Genomic DNA, 23,309 nt, shown 5'->3' with positions numbered 1-23,309 from the left:
GAATACTTCATGAGATTTTATTACTCTACACTCATTAGAAATAGATATAGATCTGGTAAAAAACTAAAATTAACTTTTATGAACATAAGTTCTTTAGCAATTTGTACGTTACTTTTAGAGTTCTTTGCTTCTTTACGTTCTTTACTTTCAATTACATATTGAGAGTCATTTTGAATATCTAACACAACATCTTTTATGGCATCTTATAATTAAGGGCTCTGGAGGCAAGCTGGTAATCTTTCTTTATAGATCTGCACACTTAAAGGTGCTTTCAAAAATACTTGTTTAACGTTTGAAATTAATTTATTGTTTAAATCAAATTCACTTCTAAGAACTTACGTTATTCTGTTTGTGTCATGTAGAAGACAAGTGACGTGTACCATATTTGGATAAAATATTTTCAAATTTTGTCCTAGCTCTAACGTATACCGCATGTGATAAAAATCTTAAAAAATGTTCACTTTTTATTTCTTTTGATAAAAAGAAAGCCGAGAATAGTTGCTGAATGAGGCGGCCCTATAATTGGTTTTCTCCAATTGGTTTGCAGCTATTACATAAGGTTTTCTGGTTCATTCTCTTTTAAGGCGCCGATTATAAGATGCACGATATCCTACAAAATCGACCTCGTGTCACCAAATTTATAACATTTAATACGTTTTAATCATACATCAGAAGTTTTTACTTTATTGTAACTTTTTAAGTACAGCCAAATACTAGAATTTTCCCTTTTAATTTGTTATTTACAATCAATACTTATGACTTAACCCCGTATAAACATAATATTCGATAATAGATAAAATAAAAACAGTATATTTCAAAAAAGAAACAATTAAAACCTTTCGTCTTATACTAGTAGTAACTCTGAAGTTGTTTTGAATATTAAAACATAAATTTAAATAATCTTCGACTTTTTCAACCCTTGCAAGCACGTCGCTGTAGACTCGAAAGTCGACAATAAAAGCGGAAAGCCGAGGATTATTCTGAGTACATCGAATAATCCACCGGTCGGCCGGCGGATTGCGGTGCCGCTAATTCCCGGTCATGGAACGAGTGCCACTGCCGGAATGGCTTTAAGACAAAATGGCTGAAGAGGGAGCGCTATTGATTGGAGCGTCGGTGCGCCGACAACGACGCGACGCAGGTGGCGACGTCGGTAGAAACTCAAATCGCAATGCACCATTCCGATTTATTGCTGATAAAATTGGCTACGTCCGCTGAGCTCAGCTACGTAAGTCTAAGAGCAGGTAAACAAGAAAGAAACTGTTCTGGCGTAAATAATCACATTCCAATCCTGTTTGAGCCTAATTGGTGTATATTATATATACATAAATATATATACTGTAAGGTCTCTTTTTATGCGGATTATTGGAAGGATGTTGAAACATCTCTTAATAAATAAATCTCTTGGACTACGTGCTTTAAAATGCAAAGATTTAGTTTACAAGTAAAACAAGAAAAAGCAAAAAAAATTATAGAAAAACATTATGATTTAAACTGGAAGAGTATTGAAGAATTAAGCTATTTTAAACACGTTTTAGAAAGAGACAACTTTGAAAAACATCCACCTGCAGAAAAAGTTCACAAATAATTAATTTACTTTCAACAACAATACTAGTAAAATAAACAGGTTCCCTTGTTTTCCTGTTTATCGACACGATATGAATAAATGTAAATAGTCACAAAAACGAATAGAAATATGGACCAGTTTTTTTTAAGCTTTTGTATGAATTTCTTTCAGATATTTGAAGTAATTTATCATGCAGCGTATTTCTTTTACTTTCTGGAAACTTTTTGTTTTTGTCTTGGTTTTATGTAATTTTGGAAGGCTACGGGACGTATCCTTGCTTTTTCAAGGCAAGTAATGTCTTTTTTTATGTAAGAAGAGAGACGTCCGCCTGCAGTGCATCCCTTGCTGACCCGTTATCCCCGGCCCTGTAAATACGGTAATTTTACTGGGTTTTAAGCAAAAATGCTGTTAGGACTTACATTATTACATACATATATGGTATTTTACTGGTTTTTACATAGTAATTTTACCTCGTTTAGTGAGGGTTACAATTTCTTACTGTCGACAGATTTTTAAAAATGTTTTGCAGTGTAGGTAATTTACAGCTCTATACGGACTTGTTTAGTGACTAAATTGTTAGTGAATTTGTAAAATTGATTTTTTATATTATAATTAATTTCTCAAAAATAAAAAATTATGTGCGCATGTTTATTATTGTCTGTTTTTATTGCTGTTTCACTTGACACGTTTCTTGTTGTCATATTAACATAATGCATTTATTTTTAAGCAACGCTTTAGCTTAATGCAACCTTGCAAAGAACAACTCAAATTTCTGTTCATGTGATTCCAAAGTGTTACTGTCTTCACATCACTTGTCTCGGAATTGAAAATGGTATAGGCGATCTTTTTACTATCTGTACTAGAATGTCTTCTATATACTACTATTTTGAACAGTTGTTGTCTTAGAGCAAGTTAAACCTCCAACTCTTGTTAGAATGTTAACAAAATATACCAAAAATATATTTTGGTGATTTTGATAAAAAAATTTGGACTTGGACCGTGTAAAACGCAGACTTGATCTCACTGATTTTGATTGTTCTTGGCAGTAGTGTAGCAAACAAGAGTGTCTTATGGTATAATTTCACTATTTGAGAGAGTGAGTCATCGTTTAAAGGCCCAGAAATGCGGAAAGCTGTTTGGAAATCCAGTGACGTACACTTACTTTTATTTTAACGTTAATTATATTTTATTTTTCAAATATTAATGTTCGACATAGGCCACAATATATTTATTTACAAGTTTTTACTGACGTTTCAATCTCTATATCCAAAGACTGCTTTTAAAGATATAAATGATAGTTATATTTATTTTATTTGTTTATTATTATATATTTTTATAATCTTATATTGTTTATTTTCTTTTTTTTCTATCTTTAAAACCGGAATAGAGATCGAAACGTCAATGTATTAAACATGTAAATAGATATATTGTGGCTTATGTCCAACCTTCTCCCTAAAAATACAGAATGCCACAAACAAGCAGCTATAGAAAAATAAATATATCTGTCATTTGTATGTTTGAAAACGGTCTCTTTATAGAGATCGAAACGTCCGTAAATTAAACATTTGAATAAATATATTGTGGCTTATTCCCAACATTATTTCTAAAAATACAGAACGACAAGCGAAAAGCCATAGAAAATAAATAGTACTATCATTTGTATAATTGAAAACGGTCTCTGGATATAGAGATCGAAACGTCAATAAATAAACATATGAATAAATATTTTGTGTCTGTTTCCCTACATTCCCCTAAAAATACAAACAAACAGCTATAAAAAAGAAGTAATTTTGCAGACAGTTTACTGATACCAACCGGCTGTCGCGGAAGTTACGCTAAAACGTCTTTTGACGTGACCCGTCCTTAAAGAGTTACACAATGAAATTTTTTTAAAACAAATTTTAAGACAGTTTCCACACAACCCCAGAGGTATGTCTTGTGGCGCGATACTTTTTTTAAATGGGTGTTCGCCAAGAGCCATATTGTCTTATTAAATAAAATGAACAAAACACTTAAACAGTATAAAACAAAACAAGATAAAATCCTATAAAACAAAATAAAATTCTATAAAAACAAAATAAAAATAATGTTTGATGTGTTTAAACACAAACACTATACACACTTACTATGTTCTTCTCGTTTTTTTTTTTTTGTTTTTGGTTTTTTTATGCTGATGTTCTTATTAAACTATTAGAAAATATTATTCGCTGTCTAAACCTGAAGATGCAGTGCTGCTATCGCTGTCATTATCTTCACCACCTGGTGTAATTATAATTAGCTCTAGTAAAACTTTGATATGAGTGTCAAGTTCCCACATACGATGTTCTTCTTTAATTATGTGGCCTATACATTTAGCCCATTTCTCTGGAGTTACATGGAGGATTGCTTTAATCAAAAGTTTCTTAATTTCGTTTAATTTGAACGTTTTGTTATTGCGTGCTACTTTTCCTTTCACTTGCTCCCAGATAAGTTCAATGGGATTAAATTCGCAATGATAAGGTGGTAGACGCAGAACTTTGACACCATAATCTTTTGCAGTTTCATTTACAGCATATTTAAGATATTCAATTTTCCTTAACCGTGCAATGTCAAGTAGCTAAATTTTGAGCATTGATTCTTCGTATGCAATCCCCTTTTCTGTAAGCCATTCTTGAATCCTCCCTTTCAATTTCTTTAATAATCACCTGTTTTTTTTTCGACTCAAATTGAAGAAAACCGTCATCAAGAAACCCTGTATCACTTCCTATATGGGTGACGATTAAACGCCGTCCCTCCTGATGGAGTTTTTAATCCTGTATATCAGCCTTCTATAAATGCTTCGCGTTTACTTTTGACATTTAAATCTTGCCAAACTTTTCCAACTGTATGACCTTTTCCAACCTTGGTTAATCCAGGTTTCATCCAAATAACATATTTTGCGTCCAGTGCTGCGAATTTTGCGTATTTCTTCTAAATATTTTCTTCTCCGTACAATAATTTTATTTTTTTCTAATAGCATACTTTTTCTGTTGAGTTTTACATATCGAAAGTTCATTTCACGCATGGTCCTGGTTAAGACTCTACGAGATATCTTGGGTAAGGAGTCATCGTTTTCGAGCTCTTGAGAAATATTTTTCAGTGTTGGAATTTCACTCCGAAAATAAAATGAATGAATTTTTCGACGTATAATATTCCTTGTCTCGTCATCCAAAACAATGCTTTTCCTACCTCTAGTTTTACCTTTTTCTTGCTTTTTATTTTCCGATGTATTTTTAAGTACACGATAAATACAGCTAACGGATACTTTTGTTAAACTGCTACAAATGTTGACCGCTTGGCTAACATTTAATTCCATTTTTCTGCCGACAATTCCTTCATAAACGTTTCGTATTATTACCTTCTCTTCGGACGTTAACATTTTCCGTCTCTTTTGCGGCATTTCATTTTTGGAATCAACTTCAGAATTTTGCAGTCTTCTCTTGGAACAACTCGGTTTTTCGTCCAACTCCAATAAAACTCAAACCAAATAATCACAGAATATAACTAAAAATTTACTATAAAACGACAAACTATAACACTCGTATTATCAATGACACGTTTTATTAATAACACAAACTTATCGCATAAAATACCCTACCTTCAGAAACGCCAATGTAAATAACCTATTGTTGATGGACACTTGCTCGACAAAAACTAGTTTTATGGTTTTCTGTGGATCTGAATTGAAACGGGGTTCCGTCGCTAATTCCAAAGTTGCCAAACGATTGAAAAATATTGTTTTAAAATATCGATTTTTATTTTATAAATTTAAATATGTAACGAAAGGGAACATATAAATAAAATTTATTTCATTACAATTTTGTGCTTAATTTTTACTATTGAAAAAATGATGTTTTTTGGTATTTTTATGACGGTAATAATCGCTGCGTGGAAGAATACAGGTTTTGTATGACCATAATTACTACTTGTGAACAAGAATTGGCTACACTGTACGACAACTTCTGGTCAAGTCTACTATAGAGAAGCACAAATAAATATACTACTTTATATATTCTGTAATTTCTTATGAGGTAACGCAAATTGCAATCGAGAAAACAGGCAGTTTTCGAGGGCCGCTGTGTACATTTAAATTTGAGGATATTCGGCGTTTAAACTATGATATCACTCTTCTAAATTGAGGGTTTCTACTTTTAGAGGTGAGAAATTTGAAGAATTATTGAAATTGATTTAAACATTGAAGAATAATGGAAGAGGTGTGAGAAACTGAAGTAACAACCTAGATGTTTGTCTAATTATTTAGTCTCTTTCTTTTTCTTCATAATCTTAATCGTTCTGATCCTTAGGCTTTCATGTTCAAAAATATTTAATTCAAAGACTGTTTTAAAACATTTGTGCTTTGTTCTAAGTAGTCAATTTGTGATTGTAATCATGAAACCAATTAAATATTATCGCTTCTTCTTATAAAACTAACAATTTTAGTTTGATTGCCATATTGGCCTAATTTTTTACGGTCATTTAATATTTTCAGCAATATCTGTCACGCTATCTTCAAACGTCGTATTATTTTATACGCTTCGCTTGATTCTTCGATATTTTTAATAACGTGAGATAAGTCGAAACGTATTAGTTTCACCTAAATAACTTTATACTTTGTAGCATTATACAATTCCACAAAATAAAGTGTTTCAGTCAATACCCAAAAGATTAAAAAATATATAGAGCATTCTTAAGAAAATAATTGCAATAATAATGTTTTGAATATAATTTAAGTATATAGGATGCACTGTTAATGGTAATGGTCTACAGTCCATCATCCTAATGAGTCGAAAAGAACCGTTTTTTAGGCATATTTCAAATACCTCATATTTTATAATGATATAGGTTTAGTTTTAGCGTAGTATTTAACAAGTTTACATTAGAGTATAATAGACCATAGTCATTTCTGTGCCTGATTGACCTAAAGAAAGAGTTTGACAGAGTAAGACTCAAAGATGTAAGTCATCTTCTGTATAATAGAGAAATTCCCCTAAATATTATAAAAACTATCGAAAACATCTACCAAAGCAACAAAATGGAAGTCAGAATAGATGGACAACTTACAGAACCTATAGAAATAGACCGAGGAATAAGACAAGGGGATTCATTGAGCCCATGGTCTTCAATTTGAACATGGATAAAATCATCAAAAGCGTTAATAAAGGAAGAGGATACAGAATGGGAAACAAAGAAATAAAAATACTCTGTTACTCAGAAGACGCAATATTGATAGCCCAAGATGAAGATAGAGAGAACAAGTACAAAAAGCAAATAGACTGGCAGGATGCCTTAATAACACTATATGGCGAAACAGACACATTAACACAGATCAAGTCAAGAATTTATAAAGCCAGTGTAAGACCAATAATGACATATGCCTCAGAAACAAGACCTGACATATCCACAATGCAAAGGTTACAGTAAACGGCAGATATGAGAGTACTGCAGAATCGGCAGTTATCTTCCATAGTATCCAGACAATAATAACATATATAGACAATAATCGGCAGAAGAAGTATCGGACGACCGCGCAACAGATGGAGTGATAATCTTCCATAGAGGTAATAATTCGCCAATGAACAAGCAGAATTGCTTATAAAGAGGAAGAAGAAAAAAATATAGGTTTAAATGTTTTAGATTTTGAAGATTAGGCTCTAACAATGGAAATTTCACAGAAATCGGTCAACGGAAGTGATAAATTTGATATGAAGTTTAAAGTGAAGCCAGGAGGTAGAAGTAGCAAATTTGTTTGCATCTTTTTTGGGATTCCAAAATTGACATTCTCATCAAAAGTTTGTTCGTCTCGTTTTTAGAGATCAAATCTCTGACGACTGGACTAAACAAAATAAAGTTAATGAAATAAAATATCGCAGAAACAATTCAGCGGGAAACATATGAGCTTCCTATACACTTTGTTTTTTTGTTAAAACGGCTGACTGGATAAATCTTTAGAAACGTAAGACTCACACGATGAAGCTAAAAAAGTAGGGTTCGATCAGCCAAAGTGTTGAGCATTAGTGGTAAAAATCGAAGTGGTCATAGGCGTTCCATGCTTTATTTTAAATATACAAAGGTGACTTGCTACTCTGAAAAAATATATCTTTATTCAAATTTATTTTCAAATAAACGATGTGCTAAATAGTCAGTCATTGAACAAAGTTGTTGATAGTGGGTCTCCTTCTATTCTAGTGGCATCTCTGTTTTACAAATAAACCCAATTAATTTAGCTTCTTACTTTCCTAATAGTTCTCCACCTTCTCTCAAAATTTCTGCACTTCCCATTTGCTCTAGCGCTTTTATTGTTCTCATAATAGAAATTTCCATTTGGAGATTACATGACCAGCCTTACTTAGCAGTATTCCTTACTAGGAAAATATTCCAGGCTGAAAGCAAGCTAACTGGCAATTCTAACTTTCTGCTCGCTATGGAAAAATATTTTTAGAGCTGTACTCTAAACTGATCACTGAGTAATCATAGGTATTCTCCCCGGATACTAGTCACTCAGCTGTCATCTCTGTAAAATGGGTAAAATGGATCAACATGCAGGTTTTACGATAATACAGAGGAAATGGCCCAACATATTTTCTACAACGTGTGATTATTTACCAACGCCATAAATACCTGAAAAAGTTATTTTTAATACCTGATCACTTGATCAGCTAACAAACGGCTCCTAATGTCAACTTTTACTTCTTTGAAATCTACAAACAACCAATATAAACAAGACCAAGACCAAGATTTTTACCAAATAAAGGGATCAGTGCAAAAAGTAGCTAAGTCCATTTTTTTCCTATGACTGACCGTGGCGACATCTATATAAAATCATGTGTACTATAAGTTGACGAAGTCAGATTTGTAACATAAATCATCCTACTGGTAAAATCCCATATGTTGAAATTTTTGTCAATCATCATTTCAGTGCAAGAAGTCGCTAAGTGTCAAAAAGCGTCTAAGTCGATATACTTAACAAATTTTTGCTATTGCCACCAGCTCGAGAATCGCACGATACGAGATTTGATAGCCCCAATAGGAAATACCTGGACCCTAATCTCAGTCACTAAACTACATGAAAATTTTGACACACGTTCTGATAATAAAGTCTCATATGGGATTTTTGCGAACGTATTTAATGAGGAATTTAACATTTCCTTTGGACATCCAAGAAATGATCTATGCAACACCTGTACAAAATTCCATTTTTTTTTTCGCAAAAAGTAGTTAAGTCCAGATTTAAAAACAGTTTTTTTCCATAAATAAATACATTTCTAAGTAGTGGTATATGTTTATATATATATATATATATATATATATATATATATATATATATATATATATATATAAACGACCAATAATCAGAAATACGTATATACGGTTACCTTCCATCGATATACCTTTTTTGGTTTTCTGTTTTGCGGGACATGCCATTACATTTTACTTTTATATAAATATATATATATATATATATATATATATATATATATATATATATATATATATTTGTATCTTACAGGTTTACTTTCTTTTTAAAACAATTACACGTGTTGGTTTTTACAAATGTAGAGGTGGGAACCATTTAAAACTTCCAAACACCTATAACTCATTAACATAAAAATGTGTCTTAACCACTTTTTGCACTCACCCCTTCAAATATAGAACAGCAAAAACCAACGTCAGCGTGCGTGGAAGAAATAAAGGAAAACTAATTGTGCAGGAAGCAATTAGGAAAAGTAATACAAGAACATTGATCCTAACAAGGAAATCATTTATGTATCTGAACAGTGGATATGGATGTCATGTCAAAATTTATGTTCTGGATTATATGCCATACTTTCTGGAAATGGAACACGTAATTAAATTTTAATTTGTCAAGAAAAAGTAATAAGCATAAAAGATTGGCAGAAACAAAAAAAATGTAAACAATAACAAGAATCAGAAAAATGGAAAAAATAAGAATGAAAAGAAAAATGAATTACATATTAAGATGCTTTTTCTCTCATTTACTGTAAAACAAAATTTTACCTAAACTTCATTGTTTTTAGACTTGCCATAAGTGCCAACCAACCGAGACATCACAACCCAACTAAGCATTTATTGTACTACCGAAAATAGTTTCCCTTTAGACTGTTGCTAGTCATTCCATCCAGATAGAGTGGTTTTTCCAACTGACGTAATTCCCAAATTGTCGCTTTCCCTTGCAACGCCTCTGCGGAGGGAGACTTTTATTTTTTTCATCAAAGTGACATCGGTGACCGCCTTTTCCCTGTCTATGACAAAAAGTAGCCAGTTTAATAGGGGTGAAACCACTCTAGCCGTAATCAAATCCCAGTGTAGGGAGAAAATCGTCACCGAGGGAGGGCGACTCTATACATCAGTCTGACAGTTTTCCACAAAGAAATCTGCTATTAAATCATTTTTTTCCGAAGTAAAAGCGTTGATTAATTTTCGCTCACGCGTTTATTGGGGTTATTTGTTGATTTATTTGAGAAAACACTCTTTATGTTATGAAAAAATTGATTCAATTGAACAATCGCCAAAGTTGGCATATAATAATGAAGCTTACTTAGTCAGTTAATTAATATACAAAAACTATTAAACATAAATTAAATATAGTCATTTTAGTTAGTGCTTTTCATAATTAAAGCCGTTAATCGTACTGGCTTTTTGACAAGTAGCGACAAACTTGCCAAGTCGAATCTACTGATCTCTTTACTTGCCCAGAGAAGTACACTTCTCTTTTCTAAGTCAGCTGCCATTGAACATTAATTACATTTGCTGCCTTTACGCTACTTAAAAATACTTAATAAAAACGCGATATAAACATTTGTACCTTGGTTTCTTCTTCTTCTTCTTAAAGTGCCTATCTGTTCCGGATGTTGGCCATCATCACGGCTATCTTTACTTTGTTTATTGCAGCGAACAGTTCAGTGGTAGTCGTGTTACATCACTTTCGTTAATTTTGAAGCCAGAAAATGCGTCTTCTTCCCGGTCCTCTCTTACTATTTACCTTCCCTTGGAGAATCAGCTGGAGAAGGCCGTAACGTTCTTGATTTCTCATTACATGTCCTAGATATTCCAACTTTTTAGTTTTGACGCTCATGAGAATTTCACATTCTTTCCCCATTCTACGCAGGACCTCCACATTAGTAACTCTGTCAACCCAGGATATACGTAAGATGCGCCTATGGGTGGATGGAGATAACTTGTTTTACAGACTGGTTTGAGACCATATTATTACCACACGCAACACGGCAGGAAGGTAAAAAAGTTATGATCGGTGACAACTTAGCGTCTCACCACATTTCGAAAGCTTCGAGCCGATTCATAGATGTAACAGTCAGTGTCCACGCTTCCATTCCGTAGAGCAGAACTGTGGATATGTAGCAGTTCAATAGACGGCATTTTGTTTTTAATGATATGTCTCGACTGTTGAAAATGGTGCTCATTCTAATAAATGCTGCTTTTGCTTTTATTATTCGCTGTTTAATTTCTGTTGAGTGGTCCCAGTGGCTATTTAAATTGGTGCCTAGATATGTATATTGCTCGACTCTTTCGATATTCTGTTGGTTGATTGTAAGTTGAGCGTTTAGTATTGGTTTTTTACTAATTGTCATAAATTTGGTTTTCTTTAAGAGCTAGTCCATATCTCTTGCTGACTTCTGTTATGCGATTTGTTAATATCTGTAAGTCATTCAGATTATCGACAAAAACTAGTGTCATCTGCATATCTAATGTTATTCAACCAATTATGTACCTTGGTTTATATACCTATATTTCTAAAACCGACCAAATATAATCCCCCTACACTAAACGCCATTTTCATTACGGCTGAGGAACGACTATCGAAATAATTCTAAAAAATGGAAACACTATATAACGCGACAGAGAGAAAGACCTAGACAAAGTTGCTGAGACTATATCTGCAAGAAAGAAAACTTAAGGTAGCCTATGAGAAAACGAAGCAATCAATACCAAAAATCGGAAAGCGACAAAAAAACTTTTTTAATTCCTGGGCTTGTCAATCTAATATAAATATAATATTGTTCTGAAGATATTTTTTGTGGCATTGACAATTCAGACATTTATTATACATTTTATAGTAGACTACTTTAAAAATGATATTGCCACTATTGCTGAGTTGCGTTCCTGGGACGACTTTATTTTAAGATAGTTCGTGATTCGTTTTTAAAAAGACAACCAGTGACAGTAAAATTCTCCTATTAGTGATTCTATAGTAAATCATGAGGAAAAAACCGTAATACTCTTAAGGCCATAATCCCGACATGGTAAGTAACTCGGTCTTACATTTAGTTTACTCTCAATAAACACCAAACTCTGATGTGATATGTATGTTATTTAAAAACATAAATGATGAATCTTCTATGTTATATACTTACTAATAGTGGTATTTTCTTTTTATCGATTTCCTCTTTTAATATGGGTAACCAAATCCGAGTGCATTCTGGCGAGAAATTTGTGACGCAATTGGTCTCATTTAGCATAATTAGAGCCGCTTCTTTGATTTTTCCCTTTTTATTAACGAGATTTTTCAGCATCCACAATAATACGAGGAATACCACAAAGGAATTATCATGAAACCGATAGGAAATAAATTCAACATTTCAACAACATTCTAAACAACATGTTTTGCGTAAGAGGTCACTGGTTAAATTAAATTAGAATAATAATCGAAAAAAAAATGCAATATTTTGACTGTAAATAAATTAACGAAAATAGCAATATTAATTCTTAATAAATTACGAAAATTAGCTGGGTTTAACTCATTGCTGTTATCTATACAAAGAATAGGACTTACCTTTTGTAATATCGGTGTATGAATTAGTGTAGCAGGCAGAAGACTAGTACCACGTTACGACGCTAAGGGACGCCCGGTGCCGAGGCTCAAAAGAGGACTTAACTTAAGTGTTTCGCATGTGTATAGATAAAAATCTGCACCTACACAAGGGGTGGTGAACGATTTGTGAGGCAAGTGCATCCCATAAATCAACTCTATTGTAGGGCGCCTTTGAATGGCGATAATCTAACTTAATGGTCACAGTAATATGATACTTTACAACGTTTTCTATAGTTTGCAAGGAAGTGACCCAACAAATAAAGTCGAATCTTTGAACTTAAAAACAGACTAAATGTGTTTAAGCCAGTTTAACAATGAGATTTTACTAAATAACAGGAAATGATATCTTTTAAAGCAAATTACTAGTTAAAATAGACCATTAAATAAGACAATATAGTACAGTAAAAGACAGTAAAAAAATGTAAAATAGGAAAATAAATACTACATACTTTCCCAAACATAACAAACATATTGAAATCTATTTTATCTAAAACAAAACCTAACAAGGAACAAGAAAGAACAAACAACTGTATTTATAATATACCTTGTGAATGCGATAATTTTTATTTAGGTGAAAACATCAAGACAATCAAATGTTACAATCAATCAATCAAAGTGAACATTAATCTTATACTAAAAATAGAGAATTTGATCGATTTACATCAAATATGTAAACAAGCGTGAGAAAATGAATATAAGCTTCAATGGAACGATTCAAGTATAGTCTTAAAAGAAGCAGATAATAAAAAGAGAAAAACCAAAGAAACGGTTCCAATTATGCTAAATGAGACCAATTGTGTCGCAAATTGCTCTGCAGAATTATTTATGTTTTTAAATAATATACATAAAAAATTAGAGTGTGGTGTTTATTGAGACTAAACTAAAAAATGTAAGACAAAAATTGAATGTTATTATGGAATTTCTTAAAGGGCTTTTAACATAAATCTTGTATTAAATCCTAAAACCTTAAATACTGAAACAAATGTTTTGATGTTGACTTTCTAAAGTAGCGTGCGCAAAATATTCGATTTTTAAGTATAATTCGACAAAAAACATGCAAAACAACAACTTACCCAGTCAAACATTTTTAAAGGCATCTTAATAAACATTAGAAAATGCGTTCAATATCGTGTCCTTAATATTATTGGCCGGTGGTACCCGGCACGGTAACTCATAGAGCATAAATTTCGACGAAAAATTTGTGGCAACTAAACGGCGTCTTTTATGAAAATGAGGTTATATTTATTTATGTTTGCTTTACTTCGGTGTTTTTTAAGTGTTTTCACGGAGTTAATACCGATTGTCACGAGATTTCGGAATAATTTTCCGATGTGGATTATGTTTAATTTACGATGTTCCTTTTTTTGGGCGAGACATTTTGTGTCGCTGCTTGTCATTCGCCTGATTTTAATAAACGTCCGATCTTGAGTGACATGTTCTAAGAAGGGTTTAGCGTTATTTTTTCTTCTATAAGCATCAATACTAACGAGAATTCAGGTGGAAGGATACTAAAATCAAATATATTCTTATAGTAAATGTACTAATTAAATAGTAAAATTAAGGAAAAATTTAGAACATTTAACATCGTGATGAATTGTACTTAATCAGTTGTTGAAAGTCATCAGAAACTTCTTCTTTGGTGTCTATACGTTTCGAATATTAGCGGTCATTCTGGCTATAATTATTTTATTGACTGATTCTTTAAATAGAGTACAACCCTCTTCCCTTATACGTTGTCCCAACGTTAGATTGATAAGGAAATTAAATTTTAGAGAACAAAAATAAAAGCGCAGCGTAAATTTTAGAAGTTTTAAAATTTTAAAGTTAAAGTTAAGTTAAAGTTTTAAAAAATGTGAAAGCTTACCACTGAGTTACATCCCCTTTATTTTTAATGACATCCACAATTCTTCGAGGCACAGTTTTTACCAAGTTCTAACAAAATTCTAATGTAAACCAATCTCTTATTTCTTGCAATTTTTCGTTCAATTCGTTGACGGACCTGGCAGGAAGTTTTCTCAAAGCTCTCAGAGCTTCTCAAAGCTCAAGTCGGGACTGTTAGAAACCCATTCCTGAAGTGGTATGCCATGGTCTTCAATCCATTTTAAATTCTTTTTTGAGGTATGACAATCTGCGCCGTCCTGTTGGAAGAGAAAATCTTCCGCTGATATTAAACGGTGTGAAATGTAACTTTCCCACACTTTTAGTGTGGACATGCTGTCCCAGATCATGACAGATTCAGGAAATTTGACTTTTCTCTTCAGATAGTCGGGATGGAAAGCTTCATTTTTCCTGCGAATGACGCACCTTCTACTGTCCCCAGCACACACTTCAAATCTGGACTCATCACTTCATTGTATTAAATCTCATTGCGACCGAGTCCAATCTTTAAGCTGTTTTGACCATCTTAATCTATTTTTCTTTTGCTGTAATGTTAAAAGTGGCTTTTCTTTAGCCTAAAATAAAATTAAATTTATTAAAAACAATTCGTACTAATTTTTTCAACTATAAAACTTACTTTGTAAGTACCAAATCCTAATTTGTTGGCGTCTCGGTTACATGTTGATCTAGAAACGTGTCTTATTGTTTCTTATTTGTAAATATTATTGTTTTGATGTAATTTTTCCATAGCTATTATGAAAAGATCAATGTATGTTGACATAAGTGAATGCATAGCCAGGATTTAGTAAAAATTTTTTATTGTTGAAAATAAATAAAAAACCATTAGGGTAATGTTTTTAATAAATATTAATAAAAATGCCATATTAATCAACATGGGAACTCTGTGTTGTTATCAACAGGTCCTCGAAGACACTTTGTCTCAGGACCATGTAACCTATGTAGAGCCATAGGTCGCCATGTTACCAATTCCAACGGTAACTTAAACATCCTAATTTGTAATAACATATCATGTAACATAACTATAAATTAAGAATATTTAACGAGTTTTTACCCATATATTTTAGTGGCTCATAGCAAGTATACATACTTCGTTACACTGATGATGTAAATTAACTTTCTGAAAACGTTCTGTAGTGTAATTGTGATGTAGCCCGTTTGGGCATTTTATTATATACCTTTTATAAAGGATTTGAAATAAAAAAAAATTGTGATACATGGTATACAGCCAGCTACAGGAACTTAGTTTCCTAGTGGAAGATATTAAAGGGTCATCTTATATTGTTTTTTTTTTATAAATCTCGACCTAAATTAATTGACGACTAGAGTTTGGTGATTTAAATATTGTGTAAATAGTGCATACAAAAATGAGTCTGAAATGCAGGTGCGAAGAAGGGTCGAGGTAAAAAATTGCAGGGATTAATGAGAAAACAAAAAACATTTAAAAAGTAATTTAACGAAAACTCGACCTTTTTGCGGTAAAGATACATGTACAAAAGAATATATTTACTGCAAATAAGTATAGTACAGTACCTATAAGTATAGTAATTATACTGTGTATTATCAATAAATAAATATATTAGATCCGTATTAAGATACGTTACAGGCAATAATATGTAACATTAAAGATTGGATAATTAACGCTTTATATAAAGTTTCAATTTTTTTTATTTTGAAATTCAAATAAACGTGACACAGGTCTTAAACGATACCAAACCCTTATCGTTATTGCTTTTTCATTATTTAGAAAAAATATCACCTAAAAAAAATGTATAAAACATCTCTAGGAAATTATAACATTGTGAGTTTTAAAGATGATTAAATTTAAAAAGCACTCCAATTCATGTAACACATAAAAATTCTAAAAGCCTTTACTTAGGACGTACTTGTCTTCAAAGAAAAATACCGAAATACTATTTACAAAATCGTAAAAATTAAGAGGATAAATAGATTAAGTATTAGTCAAATTAAGCTAATCGATATTTTTATTTATCAGACGAGTAAATAGACAAGTTCAATCAATATTTTATCTGTTTTTATGTTTTAAGTTTAAGATATTTGCGGCAAATCAGGTGATATTATCGCCTTATTAAAAGTTTTTGAGATATTTTATAGTAATAAATGTTTTTATAGCACTCAATCCAATAATTATAATAAATTATATTAATTTGTTAATAAGGCGAAACGTTCACCAAAAAAATAATGTGTACAAAAATAATTGTAATTAAATATAATCATGTCAATAATATGCCAAAACAAATGACACTTGACGTATACGACAGATGCCGTTAAATCCAGGAAACTAAAAGTCCAATGACGTATAATATATAGACCTAGCAGTCGGCTATGCTTGCTATATAATCGGGCGTCAAAGAGACATATTACTTGTAGATTAAAGGTACGTTTACTACAACAATGGCATGCTCATTTATTTTATAATAAGTTTATTTTTCTTTATCAAAAGGAAATCTATAAAAAATGATTTTAATAAAAAAAACCAAAAAATTTAATTTAAATTGTTTTGAATATTTAGTATATAGTATATTGTATAATGATTTATTTAGTAATTAAATTAAACGCCTTTACTGACTATCAACACATAACCTAGTATTTGTAAAACAATATATATTTCAAAAATGACTTACTTGAAAAGTGATAATGTTTCCATTTTCGAACTTCCGCGACAATATAAACAATACACCTAAATGGCATTTTACTAAAATATTAATCAAATGACCCTTAAAAATTTAATATAAAACTAGCGGACCAACTCGACATCGAGTTTTTTAAATGAAATTGTTATTTTGCGAGAAAAATATACAATATATACAATGACCGGAAGTAAAAATATTTTTATCAATAACTCAAAAACTATAAATGATAATTTCGTGAACTTACATTTTTGAACTCTACATTGAATTCTCTATTGATTTGACTAATAAAAACGAAACCGGAAGTCGACCTCAAAACCGGAATGCAATTTTTAGTTCATCAAATGTCGACATGGATATCATTTAGCAGTTAATTTTGCATGCTGATCACGAATTCGGTGTCAGATTTGCTCTATCTTGACGTTTTATGCGCGTTAAGGGTCACTTCCGGTGTCGGATCGCAACCGGAAGTACATATTTAGATTCGTCTCGACGAGATCTTTCGATCCATATATACATTGTGGGGTCTAAAACAAAGTAAATTTTAACTTCCGGTCATCTCAAAACCGGAAGTGAATTTTTGTACCAAAAGTATATCTTGACAATCTCATACGTAATACTAATAATATTCCGAAAAAATATTTTAATTATCTAATATGGTTTTTGAGTAAAGTGGTGGACAAGAAAAGGGCTTAGCGTTTTAGTATATAAGATTTGCTTTTGACATATGACAATTTTAAGTAATGACTAATGACGTATATATAAACAAAACGATCTTTTGATTACGTGACAACTTCGTAAAAAACCGTAAACGTTTCGTGCAACTTCGTATCAAAACAATAAGCAACAACAAAGAGAATCATGTTTGCGTCACTACATACATACATATGTCATTGAGGAAGTCAACATTGTGTTAATTGTTAAATTTATATGGTCCTACAATTTTTTTATCATTGTTAACATTAAGCTATACGTCAATAGTGTAGTGATCTGCATCAAAGACCTTCTCGAATCTTATTACGGTTCAGTGCTTTTTGCTATCAAACTAGTCAATATCTGGACCATTCAGATAGCCGTACTAAACTTGACGTTACACATTTTTTTTAAGTAGATGGTGTTGGTACATCTTTTAATATTGCTACTGATAATTGTATTTACGGGAAGAATCTACGTAAGCTACTTGGTCAAAAGACAACTCTTTAATAACCATTAGGAAACAAATTCCCCTGATTGTTTTTAAAATTTACAGTGAATACTATACGTACTCAACGCAACAGGTAATAGCTCGGTTTGTAAGCGAGTCTAACAGACACCTTGGTACTACCTTTGTCAAATTTTACGAATATTTATTTGCTAAGAGCGTCTGCTAAATCATTTAGGTACCTGAAAAGATGGTCCGATATAAGTAGAAAAGCTTACAAATTGATATGATATATATTATGTATAAGGTTACTAACCAGGCCACTAGATTGAAAGTCGGAAGATAAATGAGATATATGTAGATGTAATGCTTCAATTTCTATGTTGTATCTGATTTTATGAAAAGCTCTAACGTAAGAATATGGACATTTTGGCGAAATAATGGAAAACACAGGGATTATGGTGATAAATATGATTAACAACTAAAATCTTCTTCCTTCTGGTATGTAGGCTTTAAAGGCTGTTTCTTCTTCAATATTAGCCTCCTAAATTGTTTAAATTATCGCACCATCATTTACTTGGCCAGCCAATACTTCTTCGTCCATTTGGTGACTTATTTCGTGCTATTCGTACTGACCTATCATCTGCCATTCTACTAATGCGTTCGTTCCACTCCTGTTTCCGTTTTGTCAAATATCCATTTATGTCTTCTATATTGAATACTCTTCTTATGTTTTCGCTTCTCTCCCTATCCAACAGACTTTTCTGATATTCCTCGAAGTATTTTCATCTCTTGTTTCTAGTAGTCGTCACGTTTTAGATATGTCAGTTCTTGTCTCCGCCGTGTATGTTCATAAAGGTCTAATTGCTGCTTTATAGATTCTTTTTTTTGTGTCTTGTCTTAGGTGTTTGTTCTTCTAGATTGTGTCATTAAAAGATCCCGCAGCTTTACTTGCTTTTAAGTTTTGTAGTCGTACTTCTGCTTCAACATCTCCGTAGCTAGTTATATTTATTCCCAGATATCTAAACCTTGCTTCCTGCTTTATTATTTTCCCATCAATTTCGATTTTACATCGTAGTGGGTATTTAGATGTTGTAATACATTTGGTTTTTTCTGCTGATGTTATCATATTGTATTTCTTGGCTGTTGTATTGAAGTTATGTGTTAATCTTTGGAGCGTCTTCTGTCTTGGCGATTAATGCGGCGTCGCCTGCATAACATATTTGAATTTCTTTGTTTCCCATTCTGTAACCATGGCTTTTACGTACTGCTTGTATTATTTCATCCATTATTATATTACAGAGAAGTGGGCTTAACGAGTCATCCTGTCGGACTTCGCTTTGTACTTATATACACTGTATTAGTTTTTCATTTATCTTTGCCTGTATTCGATTATGGAAGTAGATGTTTTCGATGGTTTGTATAATATTGACTGGTATGTTTCTTTTATACAGTAGGTGTAAGACGTATTCGACTTGAATGCGATCGAAAGCCTTTGTCAGGTCTATAGAACATAGATGCTGGTTTAACTAAAATTAATTGTATGAAATGGTGTTCATTGTTAAATTTTTTCCCTTTTGCGATCTTTTTATTTGGCAGGTGTTAATAAAGTTACTAAATTGATTTGATATTTATCGAATTTTTTACAGATACGGAGCAGGGTACGATTTAGCAGCTAGACGTAAAAATGCCACAAGGGAATCAACGGCGACGTTGAAGGCTTGGCTCAATGAACACAAAAAGAACCCATATCCTACGAAAGGCGAAAAAATTATGTTAGCCATTATCACCAAAATGACCTTGACGCAAGTATCGACGTGGTTTGCGAACGCAAGACGAAGACTGAAGAAGGAGAACAAAATGACGTGGGAACCTAAGAACAAAACGGATGACGATGATGACGCTTTAGTATCCGACAGCGATGATAAAGATAAAGATGACGATGACAAGAGAGATGATACTGGTAAGATGTTTTCTTATTTTGATACACGATAAGAGATAAATTAAAGATCTTTAGTAGGAATTAGCGATATAACGAATTAGTATTATGTTTGTAGTTTTTATTTGGAACCGTTCCCGTAGAATTTTTTTTGCTTTCTACCTAACCTCTCCTATGTCGTATTTTTTATTATATATAACAATTTTATTGTTATAGTTGTATTTTTTATTATATACAGTCGACTTTCGTTAATTCGAAACTCGAGAGACTCTTAAAATATTACGAATTATTAAGTGTTTGAAATATCAAATGATTTGAAATTTGTGAGAGAAAGTAAATAAAACTTCGAATTATTAAGTGTTGATCAATTATTATTTATTAACTGCTATTCTATAACAATGATAAAAGTTTAGAGGTACATTCATGTACATACATGTATGTATTCATAATGTGAATTAATCAGTCTTTCGAAAGAACTGTATTATGCTGGTTTGCTTCAAAGCACGTTGCTACTGCTCAGTCTGCTCAATCATTTTTTTTTAAGAGAAAAAGTGCCTGAAATGCTTTTTCATCACTTTCGTTTTGTAGACAGAAAGTTTGTAATATATCGAATGAGGATCTTGCTTCCGTAACTGACACATCTACCAAAGGTTCTGATGTATCGTACTCATCTTTATCGTTACTTTTTTCATTCGTATCTGTAGCAGATATAGCCATCGGTTAGAGAACCTGAGACAGCAACATCTTCATCCACTTGAACAAAGTCAGAAAAACTCACACCGCCGATGTCAACTAATGGTTCTATTGCTGATTCTTCATCATCCATAAGTATTGGAAGATTTTCCTGATCTTCTTATAAGAAACCGGATTTTTTGAAGCAGTTGAGAATTGTTAGAGGTGTTACACCTCTTCCTGCCTTGTCAGTCAGTAAAATAGCTGTCAGAACCGTGATATTTGCAGTTAGCTGCTTGTCGAGAGATTCTAAAACGAGCTTAACAATTTCTTTACGATAGAACGTCTTAAAATTATGGATGATCCCTTAGTCCAATGGTTGCAATTTGAAAGTTGTATTTGGCGGAAAGAAGTAGAGGTCCATGTTGGACAATGTAGGAGGACTGTTGTGGACAGAGCAATTGTCTAAAAACAGTGAAATTTTCCGCTTTTGGAAAACAAAATCCAATTGTTAAAAAGTTCTGTCGTCATCCAAGCTTTTTTGGTAGCACGATAATCCGTAGGAAACGATTTCACACCTTTGAAACATTGCGGTTTGATTTTTTAAGTTTTTCCGAGCTGTCCATAATTACTGTAAGTAAATCTGTCAACCTCTCTTTACTATATTTACCCCCAATGACATTTTTCATCTTTAAAAGTAAGCGTCTTGTCCGGTAAACATTTGAAAAATAGGTCAGTTTTATCAGTATTAAAAATGTCTCGGGCATCATAGTTTTCAATCAAGGTGTTTAATTTACCGTGCCAATCTAAGCAAACTGCATCATCATTACTTCCACTTTCCCCACAAACTTTTTTAAACACAACTTCATTTCTCTTTTTGAAATTTGTAAGCCACCCTTCACCTTGTCGCAAAGTTTTTGATGCTTGAGAGTAGACGCGAACTCTTTTGCTTTTTTCCTTCAACAAGTTTCCGCTTATGTCCTCTACACTGTCTTAGCCAAATGACCAGAGTTCTTCTAGACGAGGAAATTCACCTTTAGTAGTCCTTTTCCGTACTCTAGCAGTTTAAGCAGCATTAATTTTCTCTTTGTGCTTTATTATGGTTGCGAGAGTACTCAGAGGAATTTTAAATTATTTTGCAACATCACTTTTCTTATCACCTTCCTCTACTTTTTGTATTAACTTCTTCTTTTCAACAATCGTAAAACATTTATACTTTCTAGGGCTCATGACTAACAAAATTTTAATCTGTATACCAACGAAAGAGTAACAGTAACTAATAAATAAACAAACCAATTCGTGAGAAGTTTGTGTCAAATATGTAGTCAAATTAATCATAACAAAAACAAAGGCGGGTTAATTTTTTTTTTTTTCGTTCGAATTATTAAGTACATAAAAATGTATTGATTTAGTTCGAAATATAAAGAGATTTTGTAGGGAACTCGTGATAATTTTGAATTATAGACAGGTTCGAATTATCGCAGCGTTTGAATTAACGCGAGTCGACTGTATAAAAATTTTATCTCTTTACCCATTCGTCTTAATAGCTTTGTATTAGGTATTCTCCGTGCAAAGGTATTCTCAGTATGGGTCAATACATCCATATTTCCAGAACTTCTAATTTTTTATAGTTGCTCCTTTCAACTCCCACCCTTCTTCTTCTTAAAGCAGCGTAGAGAGGGCGTAATGTTTTGTGACGTGCCATTGGGTCACATGACAAGCGCTTAACGCGCGCTAAATTTTTGGTGCGCGCCTGTCAAGTGTTGAATTTTGAGTTCTAAATTTTGTTGAATATGGATATAGAAACAGTTTTATCTGTATTTTATACCAACAGCGACAAAAGACAAAAATTTATTCTTTTCTCATTGCAGAACATGGGAATGAGTTCTCCCATGAATGAGCGTCCCAAGACGCTCTCCTTAACAAACAGTACTTGTCATGTCCCATATTTGAGGACGTTTTTCAATGCCATCTATAAATAATTTGGTATTAAAAGCTTCCGTTTCCGGAAGCGATTTCGGGCGATTTCTGGACGACTTGAGCGGACACTAAATACATCTATCCAATCTAAAGCGTGCTGTCAACTTAATGGTAACGGTAACACAGAAAATCAATGATCTCTAAGCACGCGTTTACGCATGGTGCTAACACTCCAGAACCAGCTCAGTTTATTAAAACACACGTTAGCATTTGTACGGCGTGAATAAAATGTAGCTAGTAGCAAATGCGCGTTATCAAAACGAGCGTCAAGCACTTTTTATGTGAACCTGTCCTTAGGGCCAATAGTACCGCCGTGGTTTACCAGCTTAGACGACAGCCCGTACATAGTGTACTGTTTTCACCAGCAAATATGTCCACCAGCTCTTGCCAGGCAGATTTTTTTAAAACTCTGTCCTTTTACAGTTCCATGTTCCAAATATATCTTCTCTTTTGTACTTCATTAATGAAGAGTTTCGTATCAAAATAAAAAATTTTAACTTCCATTGTAGACAGATCACTTTTCAATACGACATGGGGATGTCAAAAGGGCAAAAGGCGCACTTGACTCTGAACATGCCTCTCCTAAATAACGCCTT

The 23,309-nt window shown here is 32.6% G+C and overlaps 1 protein-coding gene across 3 annotated transcripts in view; it reads left to right on the top strand.

Annotated features, from left to right (window-relative positions):
- Positions 1-23,309, top strand: part of ara (araucan) — a 335,452-nt gene that overhangs the window by 279,613 nt on the left and 32,530 nt on the right. For all 3 annotated transcript variants that reach the window (XR_011951429.1, XM_072537947.1, XM_072537948.1), the window contains one exon: positions 19,772-20,085. Coding sequence is in view for 2 of the 3 variants with exons in the window: in XM_072537947.1 (XP_072394048.1) it covers positions 19,772-20,085 (314 nt within the window). In the remaining variant the exon portion in view is untranslated. The remainder of the gene's footprint in view (positions 1-19,771; positions 20,086-23,309) is intronic.

The sequence above is a fragment of the Diabrotica undecimpunctata genome, chromosome 7 (assembly GCF_040954645.1).
Source record: "Diabrotica undecimpunctata isolate CICGRU chromosome 7, icDiaUnde3, whole genome shotgun sequence".
Classification (NCBI taxonomy): Eukaryota; Metazoa; Arthropoda; class Insecta; order Coleoptera; family Chrysomelidae; genus Diabrotica; species Diabrotica undecimpunctata.
Note: the sequence above shows the minus strand (reverse complement) of the source record. Positions and strands in the feature narration are given on the sequence as shown.